Source organism: Osmia lignaria, chromosome 5 (genome assembly GCF_051020975.1).
Source record: "Osmia lignaria lignaria isolate PbOS001 chromosome 5, iyOsmLign1, whole genome shotgun sequence".
Taxonomy (NCBI): domain Eukaryota; kingdom Metazoa; phylum Arthropoda; class Insecta; order Hymenoptera; family Megachilidae; genus Osmia; species Osmia lignaria.
This window is the reverse complement of record NC_135036.1, coordinates 10354563-10376159: the sequence shown is the minus strand read 5'-3', so window position 1 is coordinate 10376159 and position 21597 is coordinate 10354563. Positions and strand designations below refer to the sequence as shown.

The 21597-nt window shown below is 34.4% G+C and overlaps 4 protein-coding genes across 9 annotated transcripts; 2 read left to right on the top strand and 2 right to left on the bottom strand.

Moving 5' to 3' along the window:
- Nucleotides 1-3: 3 nt before the first annotated feature.
- On the bottom strand, nt 4-4004 carry LOC117604699 (uncharacterized). 2 transcript variants are annotated; one of them, XM_034325068.2, is made up of 3 exons: nt 3855-4004; nt 1915-2124; nt 4-1159 (listed from the first exon to the last, which is right to left on the bottom strand). In XM_034325068.2, exons 2-3 carry the CDS (start codon nt 2093-2095, stop codon nt 447-449), a joined length of 894 nt encoding a protein of 297 aa, XP_034180959.1. In that variant the 5' UTR covers nt 2096-2124; nt 3855-4004; the 3' UTR covers nt 4-446. The 2 variants fall into 2 exon arrangements, with proteins under 2 accessions (XP_034180959.1, XP_034180960.1); XM_034325069.2 differs by having other exon boundaries at nt 3845-4002.
- Nucleotides 4005-4804: 800 nt separating this feature from the next.
- Nucleotides 4805-6783, top strand: beg (malonyl-CoA-acyl carrier protein transacylase beg). 3 transcript variants are annotated; one of them, XM_034325066.2, is made up of 4 exons: nt 4805-5136; nt 5230-5260; nt 5469-6241; nt 6313-6783. In XM_034325066.2, exons 1-4 carry the CDS (start codon nt 5114-5116, stop codon nt 6752-6754), a joined length of 1269 nt encoding a protein of 422 aa, XP_034180957.1. In that variant the 5' UTR covers nt 4805-5113; the 3' UTR covers nt 6755-6783. The 3 variants fall into 3 exon arrangements, with proteins under 3 accessions (XP_034180957.1, XP_034180956.1, XP_034180958.1); XM_034325065.2 differs by having other exon boundaries at nt 5433-6241; XM_034325067.2 differs by lacking the exon at nt 4805-5136 and having other exon boundaries at nt 5143-5326; nt 5433-6241.
- A 311-nt stretch (nt 6784-7094) lies between these two features.
- On the top strand, nt 7095-8075 carry SmD1 (small ribonucleoprotein particle protein SmD1). Its single transcript, XM_034325184.2, has 4 exons — nt 7095-7248; nt 7408-7484; nt 7558-7755; nt 7865-8075. The coding sequence occupies exons 1-4, from the start codon at nt 7235-7237 to the stop codon at nt 7945-7947; spliced, it is 372 nt and encodes a 123-aa protein (XP_034181075.1). The 5' UTR covers nt 7095-7234; the 3' UTR covers nt 7948-8075.
- Dnah3 (dynein heavy chain 3, axonemal) lies at nt 8057-21576 on the bottom strand. 3 transcript variants are annotated; one of them, XM_034325177.2, is made up of 12 exons: nt 20855-21576; nt 20540-20778; nt 20053-20259; nt 19633-19995; nt 19349-19559; nt 19037-19264; nt 15150-18974; nt 14782-15087; nt 9682-14721; nt 9465-9622; nt 8644-9412; nt 8057-8578 (listed from the first exon to the last, which is right to left on the bottom strand). In XM_034325177.2, the coding sequence occupies exons 1-12, from the start codon at nt 21122-21124 to the stop codon at nt 8282-8284; spliced, it is 11913 nt and encodes a 3970-aa protein (XP_034181068.2). In that variant the 5' UTR covers nt 21125-21576; the 3' UTR covers nt 8057-8281. The 3 variants fall into 3 exon arrangements, with proteins under 3 accessions (XP_034181068.2, XP_034181070.1, XP_034181071.2); XM_034325179.2 differs by lacking the exons at nt 19633-19995; nt 20053-20259; nt 20540-20778; nt 20855-21576 and having other exon boundaries at nt 19037-19226; nt 19349-19488; XM_034325180.2 differs by lacking the exons at nt 19349-19559; nt 19633-19995; nt 20053-20259; nt 20540-20778; nt 20855-21576 and having other exon boundaries at nt 19033-19334.
- Between the last annotated feature and the right edge of the window lie 21 nt (nt 21577-21597).

Below are 21597 nucleotides of genomic sequence, written 5' to 3'. Positions count from 1 at the left end.
ACCTTTCTTTTTTCTTTTAATACTGTACAGTAACAAGATATACAAAATATGCAATATAAAGAATTTACATATTTCCAGATATCTTTAGGCATCAATCAAATGACGTTTACCAATTTTTATTATATCATTAATGTCTTTCTATTAGGTGTGTGCAAAATTTCTATTCGCATTTACAGATTCCAATTAGAAATCATTAATTTTTCATAACAGTCTTTCAATCCGGAAATGTAAATTTTACGCTTGAATGCCTAAAATAAGAAATAATCTTTCATAGTTCCTGAACGTATTCATAGAATTGGCTAAAAATTTTCCAATGTCGTGATAGAAACACACGTGTATGTATAATGGGACCGTCGAAATGAAATCAAAGTGACAGGGTATCCTTGAAGAACGAAAATAAAACTTCAGCTTCTGTCATTATACTGTGCTCAGATTTCTATGGTTGCTTAAAATATCTTCTCAGAGCGTTCGCTACGAATCGACACCTTTTTGCTTAGATGAGACTGTTGTTGTTGATGGATACTTTCCGATTCGTTAGCAGTTTCGTTGATCATCGCCCTGAGGGCAGCTGCCCTTTTTTCTCTTTTCGCTTGTCTCTCAGCGAGCTCCTCCATTTCAGATTCCAAATCGTTCAGACGATTCTTCGTCTGTCTGGCTCTGGTTGCAGCTGCGCTGACCGGTACCAAATTATCGTCCTCGTTGACAAGTTTCGACCATTTTAAGATCGACGGTTTAGTTTCCTCGATACGATCAACCTCGTCGAATAATTTTGACCTTCTTTTGAAGGATGACTCGGCCTCCTCGCTGAGGGATTTCACGTCGTGCATGTTCCTTCTGGCGCTTAGGACGCTGTCCAGAGGATCCAGTTCCGGACGAGGACGCGATAGTTTACCCAGTGCTGCGTCGACTTCGTCTTCCAATCCGATCGAGGCAAATTTCGCTTTGAGATGTTGAGTAGTCGCGGCGACGTCGCTGGCAAAATTATCGGCAAATCGACGTCTGCGTTGGCCACGGCTGTCGTATACGACCTCCTCGTCTTCGGGGAACAGGTTGTCCGTGGCCAAGGATGATAAGCGAGGGGTACGGATAGGGGGATCTAGTTCAAGGTCAAGGTCATGTCCGAAGGATGTGTTGCGAGGACCGGAGAGGTCACGCGTGCCTGTAAAAACCGATACCTCAAGATATGTACACTGTTGGGATACTTGGTTTTTTGGGATCTTTTTTTAATGATAATTACTGGAAACCCTTCTGGTCAAAAATGGTACGAAATGGTCAAGTCTTGTTATCGTCTGCTTCGCTATAACCATTTATTTCTCTGCTTCCAATATAAAAAAAAAAAGAAAGAGAATCTAAAAGTTCACCGTTTGTACCCAGTACTTTTTATCTTTTTAAACAGCGCGGCATGCGGATTGAAATTCAAACTGAAATTACGTGAAATAATTGAAGCAAAAATCAAGAAATTACAGTTTGGAGAGTGAGAGTATTTTGTTTATAAAAAATGTAATTCTGTTTGTAAGGTGTTTCAAAAAACAACACTCTCAAACTGTGTATACGTATTGCATATGTTACTGTTCGTGTTACAGGATACAATAAATCATTAGACGATGCGATTTTATTTCATTTTTTTTTTTATTATTACTTAATGCTGAAATCTTGTTTCTTTATGGAGAGTAAAACTTGTCGTGTCTGTAACGCTAAATGTATGTATATATGAAACAGTACATTCAATTCGTTTCACAAGAAGGAATTGGATTTGAACATGCCACTCACGAATGACCAGTAAAATGAAAAATAATTCAGCATTTTTCTTACGGTGATTTAACTAACTACGGTTTATCGTAATAGTTAAGGGAAGAGGGAATAGGGATATGTCCACCCTTTAAAACCATTTTGGAAAACGATTGAAGATGTTACCGATGTCATTTCGTCGAGCGGCGATCTCATCGGCCAACGATGTTCTTGGTTCAGAGAACAGTGGTCGACCGCTGTATTTTCGATCTAAATGATCAACCATCGGTTTATAATACGATTCTCCTTTGTCATAGTTACATCCGTACACACGTGTACGCGGCCTGCTAAGAATTGGCCTTGACATCTTGATTGATTAGACTGCTCCTCCGTTACCTAAAAATTAGAAAATTTTGTTAGAAAGATTCTTCAAATAATAATAATGTTATTTTAGAAAAAAAAAGAATTTCGAGATAAACAGGGAACTGTAAAAGCGAGTCATTGATATTTTTAGCCATCTAAATTGAAATGAAATTGAATTTCATGAAAGAAGTTCAACGAAAATAATTGTATTAAATAAAGTAGTACACTTTTTAATTTACAGCATTAATCAATGATAGTTAGCCAGAATATATTGATTGGAAATTTCCAAAAGTTTTCAATGTCCCTATTCTTAACACTAATTTTTCGAATTTCAAGGATTCATGTATCTATTGTTTTTGTTACGTTCCTTTAAATGGACATGAATGAAGTTAATGCAGAGCCCCAAATATCCCCCCATCTGGTTCACTGTAGGGTTTCTACTATGAGTAACCAGTAAATTGGAACGAGCAACTATAAGTTGCTCAAAAATAGACCATGTCTAATTTGGTGTCCGTGAACTGAACTGGCACACAGCACTCTCAGTCCCGGACAACCGCCTCACATTACAAAATACGTGTACATTTCACTTTCCTATTCTTTTCTCCATTGTTATACTCTATCATTTATCCATTCGTTTTTCATTATTTCAATTAATTATTTCATTTCTTCCTACAACACGAAATATTAACAGAATAATTTAAATATAAAGAGTGTACTTCATCATCCACGAATAATTATTACACTTTCACTTTATCACGCTTGGAACATCCCCAAATAATGATATCATTATTATTCTATTTGCATGTAGGTTAAAAATTCTGATACCCGATAATTTTTAATTTATATTCATACTGGAAACAATCAAATGATTAATTAATTATATAGAATTATGTAATTTAATTAACACGTTGATTGCTACAGTAGAAATAGACATGTATAGTCAGACTAAATACGATTAGTTAATTTTCAAATTTATGCTTGCAATTTCTTATTGTATATTATTAGAATAGTATAAATTTCAATAGAAAATCAATTAAAGTTTAATTTAAAACGAATAATATAAGTTTTCATGGTATGACACTGCGTTCGTTAACATGTTACGTAAGATCTACCAAATTTAGCTGGCAAACATAGTTTTAAAACGATGATATCAATTTCAATATTACTTTAGTTAAATTATTGTACAATTTTATATCATCATTACCCTTTCATTATTTAATAATGAGTATAAATTGTTAACGTTCACGAGAAATAATAGTTACAGATTTATACCACTTAAATAAAACAATATTATTATCTAAGCATAATATATAAGTGGAATGTATTTTCTTTTAAAGTTACATACACTATAATTAACTAAATCGTTTTAAACAGGTTTGATTAAATAAAAAGCAGAATATAGAGAAAGTTTAAAAAAAGAAATAAGAGAAGTAGTTCTTTTCCCTGTACCATTTCACTGTAACTTTAATGATATACTAATTGTTTCTTAAATTGTAGTTAACTCAAATTAACGTTATATAATTATAAGTTATATTTCCACTGACGTTAGAGAAATATTTTACAATATTTAATTTCTTCAACAAGAATGGTTAGCGGAAGTTCTCCTTAATAATATTTAATTTTCAGACGCACTAAATTTTATGATAAATATCTATGCAGTGTGTTAATTGTTGCTTGATTAAAATTATTTCTTTTTCCAATAAACGCACAAGCATGTATGTAAACAGTGTTAAAATGATTGCAATATTTGTACCTGAACTTACAAGGTATCCTTCAAGATGCTATTTCCTCGGAAGTAGCGACACGACTCCCTCAGACGCTGCAACCTCTGTTATTTCCCACTCCTTTGAGTTTTACCCCTTCTCTTTTATAGTTCCTCATTTGTAATCTATATTTCCTACTGATTTATTCACCTATCGAGTGTTTACCGTTATAATTATAAATTTGTTAAACGAATACAATCATAAGATGAATCATTCTCTTTAAATGCATGCAAATTCTGAAAATATCCTTGTCCAACTTATATTAATTTTTTTTTTTTTACATGTATTCACAACAATTAATAATGTAAATAAAACTGCAACATTTAGTTAATTATTTCGTATAATTATATAGATATTGTGTGGTAAAAAATTGATTAAACATTAATTCCGTACAGTTGAATGTATCTCTGCTATTTTTAACAAGTCGAAAAAGTAACGCGAAGTTCGAAACAGTATTATAGTAGATGAGTCGTACCGAAATTATTCCTGTTATTGGTAAACGTTCCAAAGCTATCTTACGTTTAGTTATTTTAATTTGAACAACATCGGAAAGAACCTATACAAATTTATTTACACATGGCACCTATCGCATTACGCTCTTGCACATTTTCTTGAATTAGTAGATGACTAATACTACATAGTATATGCAACACGTGTATTATTAAAATTATTGACATGTTTTAGTTTATGATGTGGTGTTATTATTGTGCGATGCAATATTAAAAAGAAAATATGATATCTGTGCCTAAATTGGAAAGTAGAGGACTTCCGAGTTTTCCAAAGTTTATTTATCTGTTTATAATTACTTTTTTTACAAACCTTTAAAATGATAGTTTAATTTGAAATTGGCTCGCTACTATACTTCCTGGAAATAACATAGCTATGAGAATCAGGCATAAGCAGTGCACTCTTGCAAAATGAAGGCTTCACAAATGTAATTTGTTTCGCGCGGAAGCGCGTCAGTAACCCTTCGGACGTCGCAAAGAAAGGAGAGTTTTCGAGTTCTTCCGCAGCGCCATCTACACAAAAATGGCTCAAACTACTCAACGATTTACCGACCCGTGCGGCGCTCACTGGCGCCCTCTATCGGGAAAGGGCGGAAACTACTCGCAGGTTAGTTCCTGTTATCTACCGACAGGTGGCGGCAGTGTTGCAAATCGATCGGTAAGTCGTTGAGTAGTTTGAGCCGTTTTTGTATAGATGGCGCTGCGGAAGAACTCGGAAGACGTCCTACCCGCGCGACGTTTGAAGAGATACTGATGCGCCACCGTACCCCGCGCCGGTAATTATTGCGCGCGTCTGAAAAAATATCTAACCTAAATAACTGCGGTGCTACCTTCCTATTAAAATATGTAATAACTTTATATTAACATAGCAAAACATTAATAAATTATAAAGAGCAATTGGTAAATATAAAAAATTCCATATCTGAAACTATGTTATTTATTTAAATTTATTATTTCTGTAATATAGTACGTATCAAAATAATATATTTGTATACCTGTACATAGTTCGCATGCGTAGATTTCATAAGATTTGTCTCCCTTCTTAAACGAATACTTTTTAATTTCATGTAAGTTAATCAGAATGCTTAGACAAATATCATTTAAAAAGGTATTGCCTCGTTTACCAAGATGTTGTTGGTTAAATCAATTCAATCAAGCCTCCAATGATACAAAGAAAGATGAGGGTAATACGCATGATGCACTAAATGTAAAAGAATCTTCAAAAGATCCTTCTCAAAATGAATATAATGAAAAGGAAGTATCACGTTTGCTTGAAGAATCTGTAACATTCAATGAAGTCAAAAATAAAAGTTGGTCTACCAGTCCATATCCTGAGGATATTCCATTGAAACAAGAAGAAATTAAAAAGAAAGTTGACCCAAGTGAAAGAACTGTATTTTTGTTTCCTGGACAAGGTACTATCAAAGTTGGTACAATTAAAAGATATATACAAATACCTCTTGCTAAGGAACTATTTCAAATAGCTAATGAAATTCTTGATTACAATCTGTTGAAACTTTGTTTGGATGGTCCACAAGAAAAGCTAAACAGAACTGAGTACAATCAGGCTGCTACAGTAATTTCATCTCTAGCAGCATTAGAAAAAATTCGTAAAGAAACACCTGAAGCATTTGAGAAATGTATTGGTACAGCAGGATACAGTGTAGGAGAAATAACTTCTTTAATTTTTTCTGGTGTTTTTACATTTGAGGATGGAATAAGATTAGCATGGGCAAGAGGAAAAGCAATGCAATTAGCTTCTGATAGAGTACCTCAAGGAATGTTGTCTGTATTTTGTTTGCCAAGTGCTGAACTTTCAGAAGCCTGTAAAGCTGCAGAAGAATGGGCAAGGGATGTAGGTATTGAGAATCCAATATGCAGGTAAAATTTTTCTCTTCAGTCTTAAGAATTGATAGTTCTTGATTAGTTGATTATTCATTTATTGATTTCAGAACTGCTATCTTTTTATGTACACAAAGAAAAATACTTGGGGGAAATGCAGAAACATTAAAATATATTGAAAAGCACCAAGCAAAGTATGGTTTAACTAATGTAAATAAATTGCCTGTATCAGGAGCTTTTCACACACCACTGATGGAACCAGCTTTGAAGCAGGTGTTTAACACTTTATCTGCAATAGAAATTAATGAACCCAGATGTCAAGTATATTCTAATTATAAAGCTGAACCCTATAGAAACTTGAGATTTCTAAAAAAATATGTATTAAAACAAATGGTTTCACCAGTCAGGTGGGAACAATGTGTACAGAAATTATATAGTAGACCTGATGGAGTACCATTTCCACAAACATATGATGTAGGATCAGAAGGACGAATGAAAACTGTTTTAAAATTAATTAATGCAAAAGCATCTAATTCATGTATTGTTGTCTGATTTACTATTAAAAATTCGATAAAATTGTACAGTTAATAATTCTTTATCATCATACTTTCTTATTAGAACTAATTCATAAATAGATGAAAACGTTTAATAAGCTAAGAGTAGTACAGAAAACAATAAATTCAATTTATTTATACAATATTTTAATATTACTATTAATTTTCCTTGAAAGAAATTGTAATTAACTTATCACTCAAAATTTCAAAAATTATATGTCTAAATATAAATTATATTATATTTATATTTCTTCTAATTTTCATATTTTTTAAAATAGTGCTAATTGTCTGTACTAAATTTTAAGTTTTTTTAAAAAATAAAAGTAACAAGTGTATCGATAAAAAAAATTTGTTTTGAACACGAAAAACAAGGTTTTGGAACACATAGCGTTGTATAGAATTGTAAGCAAGAAAGAAGGCATGATATAATTGAAATCGTAATTTTGTTTATAGCGTAGATATAACATTTGACAGCATTATGAAGCTGGTAAGGTATGTATATTAGAAAAGCAATAAATAGTTTAAATTTATATTAATATTTATGTAAAATCGGACATGTGAATGACCGGTAATGTTGAGAGGTTTGGTAGTAATAATACATGAATTAAACTTTTCTCTTTGTGCAAGATAAATTTAATATTATGATTTCAGATTTTTGATGAAGCTCAGTCATGAGACTGTGACAATAGAATTGAAAAATGGTACTCAGGTACACGGAACTATTACCGGTATGTCAACGTAACCTATAAAAATTTCTATAATTGTATTTTTCATACAATATAATATATTGATTATTTTTAGGAGTTGACGTAGCAATGAACACACATTTAAAGACTGTAAAGATGACTATAAAGAATAGGGACCCAGTACAACTAGATACATTAAGTTTACGTGGCAATAATATAAGATATTATATATTGCCAGATTCATTACCGCTTGAAACTTTACTTATAGATGATACACCAAAAGCAAAAGCTAAGAAAAAGGAGGCTGCACGAGGTTTGTACTTTATAAATTTCTTTATATTATATATCAAATTAAGAAGCTGTTAAATATAATCTTTTCATTCTGAGTGTAAATAATTTATTGCTTCTTTTATAATTATTAGGGGCAGTGCGCGGTCGAGGACGAGGTGGACGTGGTACCAGAGGTGGTCGAGGTGGACGAGGTAGAGGAAGAGGTAGACGATAATCGTACATATTATTTAAATAAAAAAATTCCAATCAAACTTTTGCTTATTAAAAAAAAAAAATTTACTACTGTAATGTACTATCGTATAGGGTTCACGATTCAATAAATTGTATTGCTTTTTTTAATTTTCCACGATTTCTAATTTTGTCCCTCCTCTACAATACTTTGAATTAAAAAAGGTGTAGCAAGTTCAAGTATTACAAGAAAAATTAAGAAAATTCAATTCTGTTATTTTGGATAATCTACCATTAAAAGACTACAGTGTTTCAAAATCTTTGATTAAAACTACACAACATCTACAGTTGTATTTCTTACACGAAAGTACTATGTTAGTTTAGTCATCCAGTTGACACAAAGAAGCTACACCTCTCTTAATCCAATGAGCTTCTTCCTTGTGTGATGGAAGTAAAATATATAGTACAAAGTTGGAGGAATGACCGGTCGTAGCCAAAACGCCACGTCTTTCACTTGTTTTGTATACTGGGCAATTATATAGGAAATCTGTTACAAATTCAGTTTTTATACCTGGCTTTAACCATATTATAGGAAGAATATCAAACATTATCTTTGGCCTTGATTCATCAATTTCTTTTATCTCTCTGTTCCATCTTGCACCTTCCAAAAACAGACCCTAAAATTTGAAATTTTATTGTTAGAGATTAATGATCTATAAAAATTTGTATACATATAACTTACTTTTATGTAAACTCCATAAGAAGGTGCACCTCTTGGGCTAGATTCAAATGAAGTTACTTCAAATTCAAAATCTAATCTGTCAATTGGTATTTTATGTTTACGCGCATAATTTTGTAAAACACCGGTAAGAAAAGACTGGGTGAAAAAGAATCCCGATACCCAAAAAACAATCGGCGCATCTTTATCTATCCAATTTTGAAAAAATTCTAATCTAAGTAATAAATCATTAATATAACTTCCCAGGGGTTTTAAAGATGGATATGACTTTTTACTCCAAGATGCGGGTATTCTGCCGATACTCATACTAGTGAAAACTTCTTCCAATTCCGGAGACATTAGTACCAATCCTTTGATAGCTTTCTGTACATTCACTAATGTTCTTTTAATCACACTAATCAGATCATTAAATCTAATAAGTTCTTGACGGAGAACTGTGTTCATACTGTTCATATACAACACTGGATATTTGTTAGAAACTTCCAAAATATCAAATTCCGATCGCATTTTTAATAAAATATCAGCGCACAAATTAAAAACAATTTCATCCATGTTTCTCTCAACTCCTACACCTGTGATCTGTGGTTGTGTTAATAAAGCACCTTCAAGTAATTGCGTTGATTCTTGATTATCTTTTGTAATATCTGCATTTTCATGCAAACCATAAACTTCTGGTTGTTGATCCATTGGCAAATTACGAATGTACTTTAAACATCCCTCATAATCAGTATCTTCTGGTAATTGATATATACAACTCGGCGAGAAACAGTACCTACAATAAAAATTATGAACAGATGTTCTTCTACCTTGCAAATATTACTTACTGATTGTTATCGATAACTTGAGGATTATAAAATTGCTGAAGCAACGAATTTAACAGACGTCTATCCTTATCATCAGTTACTCGACCACCGTAATTGCATTCGCCCGTTAAATAAAGAAGGGCATCAAATGGTACTTCTTCATAGTCATTTAAGAAAAGCTAAAACATATTAAATAATGGGACAAATTCGAAAATTCATAGGTTTCACTTGATCTCACCTGTAATTGTAAAGTACTGATACGTAAGTCTGATTCATTGAATTCATAAGGAATATTCCAGCCCAATGGTCCAAAATTACGTCTTTCTTGAATAACCGCATGAAAGAAGCATAAAGCAAAAAGGAGGTGTCTCCACTCGAGTATTTTTTTGCAATTTTCATAGAATTTTATATCCGAGATCGGATCGTTCAGATAGCTTCTGAGTAAATTATTTTTCAAACCCTTCGGTGGTTCGTTAGTCATCTTAACTCCATTTTGTAAAATAGAGATTGGAAAATCCTTTGATGGGTAACTAGTTAACCATAATCGAAATTTCAGATGAGTGTTTTCAGGTACGATTACTTCATCGCAGATTCTGTCTAATTCTTTCATCCAGGATACTGCTAGATGACAATTTTGAAGTACCACCCATTCTCCGCTCTTTATTCCTTTATCAATCATGCCTGCTGCTATGGGTCCTTGACCTTGTCCCAGTGATATAGTCATAAGATCTCCTTTCGACATTCCATAATCTTCAGAGAATCTTATCAAAGCAGCCATTGGATCAGATCCAGGTGAAAGAATAAAAATCAAAGGAGTTACATTACTAGAATCATTGTAACATGCTTGGAGATCAAACGGCGGAGGTTCTACAAAAGATTGTCCCATGTGGTGTATGATAAACATTCTCACAGCAGCCACGATTTTGTCTGGTCTTATACATTTAAGTATTAGTAGTTTCTTCAAACCTTCACCCTCCGCTTGGAATGGACGTGGAAATGGTTGTTCCTGAGGATTGGATAAATCATAATAAGCCTTCCATTGCGAAGTTTGCGTTTCAAGAGAGTGTTTTAGTTTCTCAAGTCCAAGTAAATTTGTAGCTCCAACAATTCCAGACCAAGATCTATCAGACAACCAAGATGGAGCAGGATTTGGATAAGGATTATCCAATGCTACACCACCTGTCAACAAGAATGTCCAATATTCTTCGTTTAAATGTCCAGCAGCACGTAACAAACCAACGCAGAGGACAAGCGAGAATATTATTTTATCCTTTTCGAACAGAGAACGACACACGTTTCTGTAAATACTAGCAGTGAAATAAGTATTTAAACTATGAATCCGATCAGTCAGAACTTTGGTTTGTTCACTGTTAATTATGGACATTTCGTAAAGATGTATAAACCATGGTAGAGAGTATTGATACATAGGATCAATGTTTGTCAATTCAGAAATGCAAAAGAATAAAACAGAGCCGTGCTCTGAGGCAGGCTTGTATTCATTACGAGCATTGTCAATTTGTATGGATGTTTTAACAGCTACAGCCTGTTTCGCTTGTATATCTTCAGACAAACTCTTCGAGGTCGATAATATTGTAATAGCCGTTTCATCTTCAAGAATATTACCTTCTGACGCGGATAAAACATGCAATATCTTATCCTCTATCTCTTTCAACATTTTCTGATTGTTTGCACCTTCGACTATCAATTGATTTTTTCTCTCCTCCAGAACAGGCAATTCTTTGGCAACAACTATACCTAACAATTGATCTTGAAGCCCTTGAGGAGTGATCATGAAGTTTAATAAAGTCACTTTAACAACCACCTCTGGTAAATAATGTGGATTTCTTAAACGTGTTGTAAGATAAAATCGAAAATTGGTATTATACTCGATAACGTTTTCTCCAAATCTTATGTACAAAACACCTCGTTCTTTGTAAATATTTTTAAGTAGCACAGGCTCTAATATCGCATCTATTTCCTCTAAAATATTCTCCAGCAAAACTGGTGTTCCAAGCTGTATACAAGTGTCCACTACTTGAACGTAATTTGGATCAGAAAGTTTAATAACAATTAGCTTGTTCTGTTTCTCCATATTCTTTATCCATTTATTAGCCTGATTTTGAGGGTCGATCATGAGTGGCCATCGATCAGCATTTTTTACAATTATACCATTTTCAACAGAAAAACTGTCCGCTGGTAAACCATAGATTATCCAAGCTCTAATTTCTACCTGTTCACCTAAAATATCAATCAAACTAAACTTCTCTCCGCATGGAATAGCGAATTTTGAACAAGATAGATACCACTCTGCGATTAATTTATTCCTGTATTCAACCGTGAATGCCCCCAAATAAGCAACCACAGCTGAAGACAATAAAACGTCTCCGATAACGTTATTAAGACTAGCACCTAATAGAAAAGCTGTTTCACTCCATCGATCTTTTTCACCGCTTAAACCACCGAGCAACTTTTCAGCTCTATCTAATTTCTTTCTACAATAATCAATCTGATCCTCGAGCTTCTTCTTCTCCCTCATGCACTCGGCAAACTCATCGTTCAAAGTTTGTAACTTCTGACTGACTTCTTGTAAAAGAGCTCTCTTAGCATTCAACGCCTCCATTTGACCCGCCAGAGCAGCTTCCGCTTCTGCCAGCATAGCTTGTTTCGGTGCGACCACCTTGATTACTCTATCATAGACTTCCATGGCTCTTACCCATTTGCATAAACCTTCACAGGCAGTGGATACCTTCTTGATAGCTTCAGGTTGAAAGCTTCTATCATTTATAAATTTCTCGCGGATCCTCTTCATGTATGCCGGTGGTACATTATCCTTGTCGAAATTTTTCAAACTTTCCAAGAATCTCATATCGCCAAGCATCTTTATAGAGGCTGGCCAGTAGTCTTCCGTCATTTGACCAGTTGCTGGGTCTTGAACTTTCTCAGGTTTCACACCCTTCAATACACATACAGCCTCCATCACCAGTCGTACACCTGCTGGAGGACTCTTCATGGATCGTACAATACTGATGTCAGCAGGTTTCAGTGTGTCCAGTGCCATCAAAGCAGCCTCCAATGCTGGAGTAGCCTCTGCCAAGTCGCTTTCGCAGTCGTCTTTTATAGCTTGTGCAGCTGCAGCTGCTTCATTGGCTAACGCTTCTTCAGCGCCTACGATTTCCTTCCTTGCTTCTATATTGATGGTGTCTTGCTCTATTCGAATCATAAGTTTGTTGCTTAGCTCAGACTGTGCTAACAGTTTCGGTTGTAGAGCTTGCAGTTCTTCCTTCATTACAGCTATCTGACCCGCTGCAAAGTCTAATTTTTCTAATCCTGTTTCATAACGAAGTTGTTGCAAAGTAATCTCTTCTATTTTGCGATCATACAACTTGCAGAATGATTTAATCAGTTGTAGAAAACTTGTAGGAGTCACATAATATCTCCTACCTTGGGTTCTGTAATAATCTTCGCTAGCTGTAATTATGCTTGTATGAAACTGTTTGGACAAATGAACGCAGTTCTCTCTTAATTTGTTATTAATATTGACATTTTGTAAGAACATTCTAGCTACTTTTTCTAAAGCATCCTCCGGCCAGACAGTATACCAGTCTATGGTACAACAATTGATCAGAGAAGGGAACATCCTTAAACGGTTTCTAAATTTGTCTCCTATCGGAGACATTGTTAGAATCAAGTGAAGATTTTTCTTTATTCTTTCCAGGAATACATTGTAAAGAACAGTCGGTGTAGTCTCTGCTCTTTTTCCTTCTGTCTCGTGCATCACGTTCATCATTTTATCCAAAATTTCAGCCTTTTCTTCGGTGTTGTATAAATTCGGTATATCAGCTGTGTTTAATATCATGTTTATATCTTCTATGAAAGATTCGTTTTTTATCTGATGATCACCGAAAAGAAATACCGTAGACTTTCCATCGCATCCTACGCGTAGCAATAAATTCTTCATATCTTCTCGCCATTCGGTAATTCCGTAAGACACGGAGATTTCAATTTGTTGCATCATGTATTCGCACATGTTGCTGGCTAATTTGGCGCAAGAACTTCTACCGGAACCTCCCATTCCTATAAGAAGGGCATGACCATTTTCTTGTAAAAGTATTCTTGATGTACGTGAGACATGTTCAATAGCGTAACGAAACAAAACTAGAGACATCGGTGTCTTGGACAGCATATTATATTCCATTAAATAGTAATCCATTTTCGTTTGTAGATCATCTAAATCGGTTACCTCGTCGTATATCTTAGGCTCAGCATCAGGCTCTATATAATTACCGAAAAATAGATCACGTATATGAGAACTTTGGATATCTTTTTCATCTTCCTTCAGTAATCTAACAAGTACTTTATTCAGCGGTTGCCGTAATTGATCGTAACAAGTAAATTGAACCATTTTAAATAATTTTTCCTGATCATCCCTATCAATCAGTCTATCATGAAATACTCTGTACACCTCGTGGATCCAGAGTCTGATCAATTTATCAGGATCGTTCATTCTAGAAGACGGTACCAAAAGTATACCCTTAATGACCCGATTAAAATCGCGTAAATTAAATACGTAATGACTTTTGGCTGGAGTGGGTAAAAAGGTTTCTATAGCGCCGAGGAATATGTCCATGGTAGCATTAACTACCATTTTTCCTAATCTTGAAACCTCTGAAACAAATCCTTTTGCAAAGTGGGTGTCGAGAATCGAGGAGAAAATTTTGGTCATTGTAGCTTCTTCAAAGAAATCAATACCAATTATGTGCATGTGTCTGGTTAATCTAGATGTGACTACATTGGAACCACCTCCAGGTGGTTGCATAGCACAAATTAGGAATATATCTACTAGATATAACATTGTTGTGTCTTTTAAATCAAACCAATGACCATGATCTAACCACTGTCGAATGAGTTCTATAGGTGGTTGTGCACCGTACATTTCTTTCTGTGGCATGCTTAAATCATCAACGAACAATATACACTTTTTCCCCATCGGTGGACCATAAACGCCTTTCCTTCGACGATCCAATTTTGACATTACTATTTCTTGAGTCTGCGAGGCACTTGTACGTGCACTGAAGTTTATCACGTTTTCTATGTATTCTTCCCTGGGTAAAGATTCTAAATAATCCAAAATAATCACGGACTTTCCGGTACCAGTTGGTCCGACGAACATAATAGGTATCGATCTTGGAAGAAGGTTTTTCAGGAAAAAATACTGCATTATTACCTCGGTCGTTGGTACAATTAATTTATTAGAGTTTAATTCCGGTAATAATGACATCTAAAATATGAAAATATAAGTTAGGGTTACATAGAGATCAGTTGAAGAAATACCAAATACCTGTAACGTTGTATCCATCCAAGCTATCCAACATCCATTATTTCTTTTATCGTATATCCAATCATAAACGGTACCTTTATCAGGGAATAATTGTTGCTTTGTTAATTTAAAAGCTTTTGGTTTAGGATGTTCGTCATCATTCCCGAGTATTAATTTTCTTAAATAAACATCGAAAGCCTTCCTGCTATCGCTGATTAATGTTGAACACATTCCCCAAACCATAGTAAACAATAAAATACACTGAAGCCATACTGTGCTGACTTGTGTCTCTTCATCCAACATTGTGGTGAGGAGTCTGGTAAAAGACTATAACAATTTATTAACAAAACATTGGTTTTATAGTATGCATTAAAAGTATTCCTACTTACAAGAAATATGTGTAGTTCTGGCATTTCAATAAACGTTTTACAATAATGATTTATAAAAAACAAAATAGGCACTGTTAACCATTCGACCAACTCTACAATGAGTTCATATTGTTCTAAAAGTAGTTTGTGCTTGAGATACTTTTTGTATGATTCAAATAATGGCTTCCAACCAAGCTGAGATGGTTCCATATAAATCATTCCACATCTACTGACAGTAGCCGGAGAAGCATGCTCCAAATCAGCTGGCTCAAACATCATATTCATTTTGGACGACATCTGGATGATTTCTCCCGACATTAAACACAGTTTCTTATTATCATCGAGCACGGTGTTCATGCTTTCGATCCACACCGCATCGACGGGACCATCAAATATGATCCATTTACGTTCAATAGACATAGATTGTGCAAATTCTCTGAAAATATTAGCCAAAACCCCGTCGCTCCATTCATGGGACAACGGATCAAAACTACCATACAGTTGGTCCAAAGTAATTGCTTTTGGATTAATTATTTTGTAAATAGTTTGATATTCTCTCATAGCAGCACGTCGTACACCAGCTAAATCACCCAAAGCTTCTGCCAGACTTTGATACGCTTTTGTCTTTCCACTTAACGTTTGTCCAACGACCATCAAACCGTGGCGTACCAGTATCATCTCATAAATTTGAATTATTTTGTCTATGTACCAAGGTGTATCTTGCAGATTACGTTTCTCTAAAATAACTCTCAATAAATTAATTAATTCATCACGATCAGGTTGTGGAAGACTGATACCAGGAAACAGATCTGTATAGATTCCATTGAACAATGGAATATCTTGAGCTAAGAATTTCGGTAGATTAACATCAATGATAGCTCGAAGAATTAAAATTGATTCGTTCTCGGTCGGATATTTCAGCTTCAAGTTACCTGCAGCGGTGAGCACAGTTTTCACAGCTCTCATACCGTAATCATAATGATTTTGAGAGCTTAATTGCTCTGAACATAGCTTGTAAGTGTGAACTATCTTTTGCGCAAGATTTTTCGCATCGATGAAACCAAAAGAGTACAAAGTAATCTCTCCTATCATACCATAATCTGGTACCATCATTGCTACTGTACGGAAGAGGACCTTCAAATTGTCAGGAAGTTCTTGACGCCCAGCATAACCAGGATTCATCGTTATAATAATATAGCAAGTAGGATTTAATTTGATCTCTGTACCTTCGAACAAGAATCTTTCCAATTTTGAGCTGACAGCCATTTGAATGGACAAAATTTGCTGTGCAATTACAGAGAGGACCTCTAATTCAATTCTGTTGAATTCATCAAAACAAGCCCATGCTCCAGATTGAGCTAGTCCTTTGAAAAATTTACCCATTGCTTTGTAATCAAGTCCGTCTGAACAATTGAAAACAATACACTGCTTGGCAACAGCCTTTGCCAAGTCCTTTGCTGTTTCTGTTTTACCAGTTCCTGCTGGACCCTCTGGAGAACCTCCAAGATTTAATTTCAATGCACTCATTAAGGTTCTATAACATCTATCGGTTAAAGGTGTTATTACAAGTCTTGGGGTGTTGCCAAGATATTCAAAAGCATATGCTACACTAGTCGTGATTATCGATACAATGATACTATTGTCCGACCAATAATATCTTAACTGTGATATCCAGTTAAAGTCCATAACATCGGACGCCTTTTTATCAACAAGTAGCTTCACTACGTCTCGTGCATGCACGTCTATCACGATCAAAGCATTGATCGTTATTCTTGCACCTGGATCTAATTTTCCCCTAACTAGAGTAACGGTGCTTTCAATCTGAAGACTGCATTGCTTCAAATAATCAGAAGTAGAATGATTTTCAAATGATTCGCAGACTTCACTGGTCCAATGTATTTGGCTAACACAGATAATAATTTGACCGGGCCAAGCGAATATCCATTCTTCTCTAATAGCAGTGAAATATGCAATGATACTTTCTTCAGCAATATCGCGAAGAGAAGCAACCATAAGTTGTTCAACTTGACTCAGCCATTTCTCTACCAAACCTTTAGCATCGGCTGGATAAATCTTGCCGCTCAAATGAACATATTCTTCTTCGTCGGATAATATCCCAATGATTTCTTCATCCTTAGTGAATCGTAGCCTACTAATGCCCTCGAAACATTTCTTCAAGTGAGGCTGTACTCTTTGAGGATCCTTTGTTTCAGACAGGATTTCCAGAAGCTCGTCATTCGACAAGAAGAAAAATCTTGGAAAGAATAAACGTTTCTTCTCGAGATAATCGTTCAAACCTTTCTGTATCTCTTCCAATAGAGCATTACACAATGTTAATTCCTGCAACATATTCTTCATACCAGTAGCATCCAGTACTCGTTTATTAGCAACAGCGTAGGACATAATGCCACGCCAAATCTTGTCCAACCTACGAAAATTCTTCGCCTCTGTTGGCATTTGCCTCATGATATCTTCGCTACTGAATATCGGCTCTAAATACATCCACGTTGATTGACATACTAACCATTGATCAATGATATCTTGCATCATTAGCAACTTATTTTCCCAAGTTTGCATCTCGCTTTCAAATGCTTTTACAAACGGAGAACTTCTCATCGTTTGAGCCTTCAATATATGATCATCGAGAAGTACTTGAATGTCATCTACAGCGGTTAAAATGAAGACACCTGTCTCGCGGTACGGCATGAAGTTAAATTCAATCTCAGACCATTCATCCTTCATCTTCTGTAAATTTTGTAGCAGAGCGTGCTCCTTAACAGCAGCCGATGATATTTCTTCTAGTTTGCTTATGTGGGCTAATAATCCTAATTCTACCATATTGGCTAAACTAGTTGTCTCCGATGGTGTTACATCTATATTGACCAGGTGGCTCATTTGCTCCCAATGTCGGTGTTGTAATCCAGGCGTGCATATAATTAATAAAAGAGGGACAAATTGTTTAAATTTCTCCACTTTTCCTCGCACCATTTCGGTAACTCTCCTAGCACCAGGGATATCGGTAAGCAAACGTGCCAGTTTGTATAATGTTCGCCAAGTGTTGTCGGTTTCTTCTTGAATCTGGTCGGCATCGAGACCCAAGAATGGACCGTTAAACCATTTATCATAGTGTATATGGAAATTGTAAACAGTATGCCAAAGTGTATCCAGTGTATTCACTATTGCAGACATGGCAGGAAGTGTTAAGTAAGGACTTAATTCCATATCCAAAAGAGCTTCTTCTTCGTTTATCTCTTCGGCTTCCTTTCGAATCTCCTCCATTCCTTTGGAAAGTTGTTCACTCTCCTCGGTTGTCTCCTCCATTTCATATATGTTTAAAACAGGGGGATCTTTCTTCTTAAATTCATCAATCGCCAACTCGAGATTGAATATTTTTTGTTCAAAGTTGTCCCTTCTTGATCGTAACACATCCTCCAGGAATTGCTTCCTCATGTTTAATCTAGTGTTAGCCAGTTCCATTACATTCTCCATTTCCTTCGGCCATGTAATAGTACGGACGTTTAATTGTATATCCTCGTCCGTTGGCGGTTGATAATCGAATAGGAATAAAAGTAATTCTATGGAAAATGCCAATTTTCGTTTCAGATTGAACATAGTTGAATCCCGACTTTCGCATAGATAATTGTATAACTCGACGACGTCTCGTGTCTTCTCTGGCATTTTCGAAATATTTTCAGCTATTGTATCGAAAGTTGAACACAACTCGCGATTATTTGATCGTAAATCATTCGCAAAGAAGTCACAGATTTCAGTTCGGAGTTCGTGTAAAACTTGCCTCAGTGTGTCATTCACAATGGTACAATCAACTTCTATCATATTAAGAGGGATCTAAGATAAAACTAACATTAATACAACACATTAAAGTAATTCAATTCTTCGTACATACTTGCCTTGTTACGGAACATGAAGATTTCTTTCTTGATATCATCGTAACTCCTTATCCTTTGTTCGAATTCACGCAGAAATGGCATTGGTTCGATCCTGAAGAAGTTGTCTAGATTTTTTTTCGCTTGACCATCGATAATATACAATAAATCTTCGTAACATTGTAAATAAATTTCAGGACCCTCAGCGTGAACACTGATAACGTTTAGTACAGTATTAATTTTATTGTATACCTGTGATAATTATATTTAAAAAATTGACAAACTTAATAAACCGAAATATAGTATTTTTTGCATAAATTATTAATATTTATTAACCACATCTTCGTATCGTGAAGCAGAGGAGAGAAATTCTTGTTTCTCTAATTCAGGAAACAGAATAGTCTCAATTTTTGGAATCATTGTAGTGATTGTGATAATCTTATCAAAACATCTTGAAATGATTTCACGAACTTCTGAGATACTTGGTCTGCAATGTAAATTCGCTGTACCAAGTTCTGGTTCCACATTTATTGTCATAAAAGGTGGTCTACAATATAAATTATATTAAACATTATTTTATATGAGAAGGTAATAGAAATTTAAGAAAGCAGATTGCTTACTTTAAAAACATCAGATCCTCATAATTACCCTTGAAATAATTTCCACCGCTGTATTCCATAAAATACTCTTTGACATGACTGAGCGTTTTCATTACCATCATTCGTAATTGCCTGGACAAAAGAGTATTAACGCTTCGAAAATATTTTTCAATCAATACGGTCGATGCTTTGTAGTGTTTTTGGACGTAGAAAGACCAAACATGCTTTTTCTCCAAAAAAATATCCGCAACATCAGCCAACCATTCTTTAATAAGTAAATGCATAGCCTTATCGCATAAAAGATTGATTTTCGGTTCTATTTCGAAAGCAGAAATAGGAAGTGTTCCTATATCTCGAATGTTGATTATCATTACATCTTGATACCTGAAAAATAAAATTTTGTTAGGAAATAGCCTGAAGTACGATATTTGTAGGGCTTACTTAAAGAAGTATAAATTTTGAATATCCTTTAATATTTCATTTCCGATAAATAGATTATATTGCATAAAATGATTAGCGGTAACTTTGAATTGATGCCAAGGAACAGGTGCTCGCATATTCAAAACTGAATATTCTATACACGATTTTAGAAATTCCTTATAATCTTCAATAACTTCTAACTCGAGTTTGGTCAGTTGTTCCTCAAAGCTGAAACAATAAATTTGGAGAAAAAATTATCATTATACAATTAACGTAAGTTAAATAAATTATTTAAAACTGTAGACTTCCAAATTGTTTTTAAAACAATGACTTATGGCGACACCTAAAGCACCATTTGTTCTCCGGAAGTAGATGACACTGCTATTTGTAATTGTTTGGTAGCAGAAATGAAGGTTCCAATGAGGTCACTAAACGGAAGTAGGTGTCGTCACAAACTACTATAACATTTTTCGCGTTATAAACATGATTTGTTTGAAAATGACTTTACTCTTCTCGTCTTTGAAGCTTGCCAATAATACGTTTTCTTGCTTCTTGAAGATTATTGTAGTCATAGTAAGGCACATCATCCTTAGGGCTACAATAATTTTTTAAATATATTGAGATATTATGATCTTCCTTTATTTGCTCTGTTTCCTTTAATTCCTTTTGTTCCTTATTAATTTCTTCCAATAAAATACTTATCTGTTCCTCTATGGATTTCGGAATTTCTGCTTCGTTTATGCACACCTTTTAAAAATATTATTTTAAATAAGCCTGTAACTTTTTAATAAAATAATGAAAATAATTTAAAGACAAAACTTACTTTTCTTTTTGATGACTTACTCATCTTTAGTTTTTTTATTGTCCTGTTACTCTTACATGTTTTAAGGGGTTTCATATGAGATTTTCTCCATAACCATGTGCCATCAGCTAGATCTTTTAAGCAAATTATACTGTTCGGCAACAGATTCACAGATTGTTTTAAAGTTTCTTGCTGTATATTAGTTTTACATTGTTGAATGGAATTCTGAGATGGATCAGTAAGCTTTTGATCACAACTCAGACTACATTGCGAATACTGCCTTTGATTCATTATACCTTTTACATGAATTTGATTAAGATTATGAGTATAAATGTACTTCCATTATTTTATATTAACTTTTCATGCCTATACAAATGTTCACATGATGCGATTTTGTCCTGTGAATAATCTCTTAATATATTTTGTGTTTATGCCAATTGCTGACAACAGTCACTGTACTAATCAGTATACAAAGTTTTAAATTATGTTTAAAAAAAAACCTTGTAATAAGTAAGTTTATTTTAATGTGAAATATATTAACTTTATTTAATGAAATATCTACTAAATACCTTGAAGTAGGAATAAGATGATTATAGGTATATACAAACAAGAATGAAACTATAGCAACAGTGATGGACAATAGTAATCTAAAATTGTATGAATTTTTTGTATTGACTAGGAACGAATGTAACCACGGTATACAAAACATTTATAAATTGTTATATGTATATATAATGTTACATTCTTTTTATATCTATAAATAT

Coding starts and splice junctions, on each gene's coding strand:
- LOC117604699 (XM_034325068.2), bottom strand. CDS start 2,095: ATGTCAAGGCCAATTCTTAGCAGGCCGCGTACACGTGTGTACGGATGT. Junction 1,160..1,914: donor CGCTCGACGAAATGACATCG/GTAACATCTTCA, acceptor CGGTTTTTACAG/GCACGCGTGACCTCTCCGGT.
- beg (XM_034325065.2), top strand. CDS start 5,114: ATGCGCCACCGTACCCCGCGCCG. Junction 5,137..5,229: donor CGCCACCGTACCCCGCGCCG/GTAATTATTGCG, acceptor ATATTAACATAG/CAAAACATTAATAAATTATA. Junction 5,261..5,432: donor TAAATTATAAAGAGCAATTG/GTAAATATAAAA, acceptor ATTTCATGTAAG/TTAATCAGAATGCTTAGACA.
- SmD1 (XM_034325184.2), top strand. Junction 7,485..7,557: donor GGTACACGGAACTATTACCG/GTATGTCAACGT, acceptor GATTATTTTTAG/GAGTTGACGTAGCAATGAAC. Junction 7,756..7,864: donor GAAAAAGGAGGCTGCACGAG/GTTTGTACTTTA, acceptor TATAATTATTAG/GGGCAGTGCGCGGTCGAGGA.
- Dnah3 (XM_034325177.2), bottom strand. CDS start 21,124: ATGAATCAAAGGCAGTATTCGCAATGTAGTCTGAGTTGTGATCAAAAG. Junction 19,560..19,632: donor GAGGATCTGATGTTTTTAAA/GTAAGCAATCTG, acceptor TTTATATTGTAG/ACCACCTTTTATGACAATAA. Junction 14,722..14,781: donor GGATGGATACAACGTTACAG/GTATTTGGTATT, acceptor TTCATATTTTAG/ATGTCATTATTACCGGAATT.